Source organism: Lupinus angustifolius, unplaced genomic scaffold, assembly GCF_001865875.1.
Source record: "Lupinus angustifolius cultivar Tanjil unplaced genomic scaffold, LupAngTanjil_v1.0 Scaffold_41_40, whole genome shotgun sequence".
NCBI classification, from domain to species: domain Eukaryota; kingdom Viridiplantae; phylum Streptophyta; class Magnoliopsida; order Fabales; family Fabaceae; genus Lupinus; species Lupinus angustifolius.
Window position 1 is genome coordinate 7987 of NW_017721407.1, and position 6861 is coordinate 14847.

The following is a 6861-nucleotide window of genomic DNA, read 5'->3' on the forward strand; positions in this document are numbered from 1 at the left end:
AATAATAGTAGTAATGTTTATCATTTTATGCATAAACAATATCTCTTGTAATACATTTTAAATTTTCAATTGATGCAAGATTTTTTATAAAAAAGTAATTGGAAAAACAGTGGAATCGAACCGAATTATTCAAGAACAGTTCAGTTCGATTCTTATAGTTAAATTTGCGGTTAATTGAATGGAACCACACCATATATTATTAATCGGTTCAATCACTAAAATGCACCAAAAACCTAATCAATCCAAATTTTTATACTCCTAGTCTCAATCCTCCCATCTCTTAGTAATTTTCTCTTCATTATAATGAGTTTCTTATATTTAATGTTTTTTAAAGAATTATAACTTAAATATGATACACTTTACATAATAACAAATTGAATGTGGATCAATATGTCGACAGACCATATTGCCTGTGGAGAGGCTAGCACTAATAAAGATTATATAAATATATTCATTCTATCATTATGCAAGTTTAGCTGACGGAAGACTCCTCTGATCCGCTTGTGTCTTATCATCTATCCTCTTCTCTATCTTGTTTTTGTTATGTCATACTTAGTCCAGATTACTTGTTCCACTCTTGTATCTTTATGTCAATAAAAATATATTATATTAATTAAAAAATTAAAACTTAGGTTATAGTTTTGAATAATTGATTTTTGAATAAAGATTTTTCTATTAATAAATATTTTTACTCATATTTTTAATGACAAAAAATATAATTTCATAATAAATAAAAAAATAAAAATATCACTATATATTATATTTTGTGTTATTTTGTGGCATTAATGGAAAGTATTCTAACTCCTCATTTTTATTTTATGTAATAAATAAATATTTAGAGGACTCCAGCCATTCTTACATATCATCTCTCCTCATTCATTCACTAGCACTGATTAGGCTTTGCAGCTTGCAGCTTTGGCAGTACTTTAAAGTCTCCTTCCATTGAACTTGAACAAACAAAGAAGCCTATGAAACCGTTTTCTTCCACACTCTTTCCTCTTTTACCTCCAACAGAATAGATTAACCAAACCAAAATAAAACATAGATCTCACTTCAGTTCAGTTACCATTTCTAACCATGTCATAATCATTTCATCAACCAATATCATAGGGCATAGGCTTTGGTCACATATAGATTCAATATTTGACACTATTCGTACTTCTTAGTCCTTACCCTATTTCCATCCACTCCATAACATAACAGGAAAGAGATAGAAAGAGAAATATAGAGAGAGAGAGAGAGGGGAAAAAACATGGATTTTGGAGGGAACATGTTTTGTCTAGGTATTAGAGACCAAAGTGGTAACAATAACAGCAACAGTGATGGTTGGGATTCATGGGAAATCACTACATCTACTAGTTCTAAGGTCATGAACGCATTCCACCAAATCACTGCGACGGAGAACGCCCTCGCCGTCAACAACAGCCACGAGGCGGCAGGCCTAGCAAACTCTCTCACGTTTCTTCCTCAACCCCACAACGGCAACGGCGGTGTAAACCATCATTACCACCGCCACAACCAGCCGCATCAGTATGGCGGAGATGGGTCACAGAAAGTGCATGTGGACCCACATCTCATGTGCTTGAAGCTTGGGAAAAGGAATTACTTTGACACTAGTGGTGCTGCTCTTAAGGATGGTGGTAGTGGTGGTGTGAAGACGGTGTCGTTGACGGCGGCGGTACCGAGGTGTCAGGTGGAGGGGTGCCACGTGGCTTTGTTGAACGCGAAGGATTATCACCGGAGGCATAAGGTTTGTGAGATGCATTCAAAGGCACCAAAAGTTGTGGTGTTAGGGTTGGTACAGAGATTCTGTCAGCAATGTAGCAGGTGATTGATTCTATCACTTATCTCTCTCATATATTTGTATGTGTATCTTTGCTTAATTGAGATTTATGAAATCTATTTCAGTATAGAAGGTGTAGAATTTTGATGTGAGTGTCGGAGTTTCCTTGCAAATATCATACGAATTAATATTATCTTAGACCTCTAGTGTTAGAATGGGAGAACAATGAATTTAAATTTTTTGAAATTATTTAATTTTAAAATAATTAAATCTGAATTTTAGAAAAAAATTGATACCATGTGTTAGGAGAGAGGAAATGCACTCCACTTATATTTGTTGGAAGGTTGGGTGTGTTAAACTCACTATCTTTTTAGGGGTAGGTATTGATATGGTGAAGAGAGATACACAAACAAGTATTATATAGTAAAGAGGGAAAAGAGATATCTATAATTCAATAATATATATAAAACCAAAATAGGGTATAACTTTTATGTTTGTCAACCTACTTTTCTAATGTTTGTAATGTATTCTATATGCTATAAATGTCAAATATAGTAAATTGTGTTAAATATTGTAATTTGTAATGTATAGACAAATCAATAATGCATTGATCTAGTTGTGTGAGACTCCACTTAATCTCTGCAAAAACCATAAGATCAATGGTTCAATTTCTGTGAGCGATACATGTTGGAAGGGGTAGCCACACACTCCAAAAAAGATTAACTCCTTACTCAAGAGATAACCTTTGATAGCACAAAAAAAACTTTCTCAACTTTTGTTTTTCCTAATTTGTGTTAAAAAAATTTTGCTTTGATCCAATTATTTTCTATGTGTGGCTGGCATGTCTATGTGATCCAATAAATGTTGTTATTCTCAAGTACGTTAGTACTAGAAAGACTGTATGCTTATGAAAATAAAATAGAAATTTCATCATGCCCTAGCATCAATATAACATCGACTACTCATAGTGGACCCAACTATACTTGAAAATATCATACATAAATTTCCTTGTCTTAGTCATGGGAAACATGTCATTGTCATGTGAAACATGTTTCAAATTTTAGAAGACCTTAGTTTGGAAGGGAAATTTTTACAGTTGAGAGGTTTGAGGATGATTTGTTTATTTTTTTTCAAAGCATAAGAAGAACAGAGTGAATTTTTTTCAAAGCACTGACAATATGTGAGTTTGACACACTCTGATATCATTTATCTTCAATTATCGTTGTATCTTCAAAAAAAATTAATGATGAATAATATACTAACTGTATATAAATCTTCACACTTAACGTTTACATATATTACACTCATATTATATATTATTATTATTATTATCATCATCATCATTTACAAATTTAATTAGTGTGTTAAGATTACTCTCTCTTCTTTAAAGGTTAGTGTTTTGACATTTTAAAGAAAAAAATCAAATCTCTTGTTGCTTTAAAAATTTTACACTTGATTACATTTTTTGATTATACTTTAATTTATTACATTCTCTTTTTCATTTCATATTTATCTCTTATTATGATTTTTTATTTCATATTTTTCTCTTAGTTATGAAAAATATATGAGGATTAAATGAGAGTATTTTAATGATAATATCCCAAGTTAACTACATAATTTAATAACTTCTGAATCTGTGTATAATCTTAACAGTACTTAATTCCTAGTTGAGATTGTTAAAGACTGATAATGAATTTGAGGTTTGGATTTTATAGGTTTCATGTGGTGTCAGAGTTTGATGATTCAAAGAGGAGTTGTAGAAGGAGATTGGCAGGTCACAATGAGCGAAGAAGAAAGAACCCACACAATTCTGTTACAAGAAATACTGCTTCAGAAGGTAAACTATATTAGTTAATTATTTTAGATCTTTAATATATATTGCAATTTTATCATGATATCGGATGCAATTTAATTGATTTCTCTCTTAGCTTTCTTTGTGGTAGAGTAGAATTAGAAGAGAGATTAAGAGAAATTAAGAGAAAGAGAGATATTCTCTTTGGTGGTGAAGAGAGAAAGAGAGATGCAAAATGCTTGAGATCCACATAAATTCTCTCTTCTAGTTTGGTGAGAAAGTGGAGAGAATAATGATGTGCATAAAATGATAAAAATATACTTCATTTATATTTTATTTTCTCTATTTGTTGGTTTTAAATATTGAAATATTGATAAGACTTTTTTGAATATAAAAAATATTAATTAATTGAAATTATAATAAAATGAGTTTCTTGATAAGACTCTTTTTCTAAAGTGGTGTGTTCACTAAATTAAAAAGATTATGTTGTGTGTTTAATGATATAGGGTTTTTTCAGTTAAATTTGTTTACTTTTTTTTTTCTTTTCTTTTAAAGATAATGGGCTTACTTATGACTCAATTTAACTACTAGTTATTAATTATAAAACATATTTACTATAACAAAATATCATGGTCTTCTTGGAAAATAGCAAAGTATTATTCAGTCGATCTTAACCTTACATCTATGTTAAAGCTTATTTATATCATCTCAACATATATCTATTTAATAAATATGTTAGGTTCAGATTAGATTGTTTTCAATGACTAGAGAGGATTCTCATCCACCACTCATATTAGCAGACATGTTCTTCCTGCACTAAAAATGGCCTTATATTAGTAGAGACATGTTATCTCATTCGTATATAACTATAAGAATGAGGTAAGTCGGAAAGAGAAATAATGTTCATCATAACTAGGTGGTCGTGTGAAGGAGGAAGATCGTTACAATTTGGGTGTTTTTTTAAATTAATGAAACTATTACAGATTTGTGAAATATTAGTGGTGGGTCCATAGTTATATGTACTTAAGTTGTCATACAATAAGTCTTATAATAATAATGTAAAAATTGATAAACAATATAGAACTGAGTATATGCACCAAAATTGGTATCGCATACTTATGAAGCACATATACTTCAATATATTTCACGTATTTGATATTAAAACTCTCTTATACTTCATTGAGACATGTTCATAGAGTATTGGAATTATTTGTTTGAAAAGTAAATAAAATTACAAACTCGACACCTTAAAAGCATTTTAAGAGGGAGAAAGAGAGAAAAGATACATTGTAAACTCTTTCATATTTTTAAAATGTTTTTTTGATACCTCATAAGCACTCAAACTATCATAAAAGAGTATTTTAAGAGGGAGAAACCAAGAGAAGGGCATAACATTCAATTAATTAAGTATTATAAAGGTAGTAACAAGTTAGGCCGTCTAACAGGGGCTTAGTACATAGCCTATGACGGGTCAGGTCAGACCTTTTTTAAAAATAGGTTAGGTTTAAATATTACGGTTGCAGTGACTGTTGCAATCACATCACACTGCAATTTGCGGTGTGATTCCAAATCACAATGATGCGGTCACATCAGGCCGCAACGTAACCGTATTGGGCCGCAATGCAACCGCATCAGGCCGCATCGAATTCAAAAATAGTTTTTTAATCACAAAATAATTCACACTGCAACGGCGGCAATCCATATCGTAACGACCGCAATAACCGCATTCATGGTAATTGCAATTGTTACCGCAATCGCAATTTAAAACTCGTGATAGTATCTTATACTCATATCAGTACCACTGCTTCTGCCTACCATGTAATTGTAAATGGGTAAAGTATTTTGAACTTGTTTTTGTTAGGCAATATGTTGATGGTTGAAGATTTTCCATACTTATTATCAGCAGGCTGTGCTCTCTCTCTTCTGCCATCTAGGAGTAACTCTTGGGTTTCTCCTGTTGATCTCTCCATAAGATGTAGGGCAGCCTTACACGAATTAATAGAAGAAAACCGTGCTGCACTCATGGCTAGGCCACTTGTCCCAGAGAGAGAATGGCATTTACACCACCAAGCAGTAGAAGATTTCAAGGTGCAGATCCAACCTGATTCTAATTATTTCCCACAACAGATGTTTCATCAGACACAGTAATGGTTCCATATGGCAAATAATTTGTCTAGAAAGTTGAGGGAACAAGAATTGACAATGCCTGAGTGGAGTGAAATGTTTGTCTCAAGTTTTTAATTCTTTAATTTGTGCTAAAAATAAAGTTCAGAACTATTTTCTAGGGTAAGCTTGCTAGCAAGACTAGTTAGTGTTGGTAATAATTTCTAAGGCATGCATATCTAATTGTGGCCAAGTATTTGTGCAATGTTCTCATACGCATTGAATTCAGGTTAAACTACTTGAAAATTGTGTTTGAATAATTGGGTTTACAAATGTGTTTTTTTTAACACCTAATTTGGTCTTAAATCTTAATAAAAAGTGAAAGATAACCAAAGATTAATTTTACAAAGGTGAGTGATTTCTTTTAAATAAATCCCTATCAATTGTTAAGAGTTGTTTGTTAATATAAATAAATTCTATCGGTAATTAAGAGTTATATGTTGATTTAAAAGGATAAATTGAAGGGGTTATTAAGAATTATTTCTTAATTTAAATGAATAATTCCTTTTAGTTGTTAAATATTATGCTAATTTAAATGAATAAATCTTCTTGGTTGTTAAAAATTATGTGTTGATTTTAAAAATGAATACATTTAATATATTGCTAAGAGTTATTTATTGAATTAAAAATGAATTAATCGTATCAATTTTTAAATAGGAGGTAGGGAATGATATTAGTTTTTCGAACAGAGTTAAAAAATTATGAGTCTTTTTTTAAAAGTGACATATTTCTTATCATAAAACCTCATATTTTTTAACTATAAATAAATCTTCAAGTCTCCTCTTAAAAACATACAAGAAGATACAAAAAATTCTCAAATCTCGTTTTCTATGTCGGTTCCTCGACAACCATCAAGGGGTCACCATGTGTGACTCAGAGATCATGACATGTATTATTCATGTTCCGAGTACAGTCGTAGATTCTATCCTCCAATTATTAACTATTATATGACATTTCAGATCTATTATTTTATTTTTATTTATTTTTGTAATTAAATAATAATTAGTTTACTAATTTTCCCTAGTTATAAATAATAATAAATATTTTAATATAAATAACTAATAATTAGTTTATTAAAAAAATTCTTTATACCAATAATAATATAATAAATATTTTTTTATAT

At 30.5% G+C, this 6861-nt stretch overlaps 1 protein-coding gene across 2 annotated transcripts; it reads left to right on the forward strand.

Annotated features, from left to right (window-relative positions):
• The first annotated feature begins 857 nt into the window (after window positions 1-857).
• On the forward strand, window positions 858-5957 carry LOC109338768 (squamosa promoter-binding-like protein 7). Of its 2 annotated transcripts, none has more exons than XM_019576074.1 (3): window positions 858-1827; window positions 3499-3620; window positions 5479-5957. In XM_019576074.1, the coding sequence occupies exons 1-3, from the start codon at window positions 1253-1255 to the stop codon at window positions 5721-5723; spliced, it is 942 nt and encodes a 313-aa protein (XP_019431619.1). In that variant the 5' UTR covers window positions 858-1252; the 3' UTR covers window positions 5724-5957. The 2 variants fall into 2 exon arrangements, with proteins under 2 accessions (XP_019431619.1, XP_019431620.1); XM_019576075.1 differs by having other exon boundaries at window positions 5482-5957.
• Window positions 5958-6861: the final 904 nt, after the last annotated feature.

Coding starts and splice junctions, on each gene's coding strand:
- LOC109338768 (XM_019576074.1), top strand. CDS start 1,253: ATGGATTTTGGAGGGAACATGTTTTGTCTAGGTATTAGAGACCAAAGT. Junction 1,828..3,498: donor TTCTGTCAGCAATGTAGCAG/GTGATTGATTCT, acceptor TGGATTTTATAG/GTTTCATGTGGTGTCAGAGT. Junction 3,621..5,478: donor AAGAAATACTGCTTCAGAAG/GTAAACTATATT, acceptor ACTTATTATCAG/CAGGCTGTGCTCTCTCTCTT.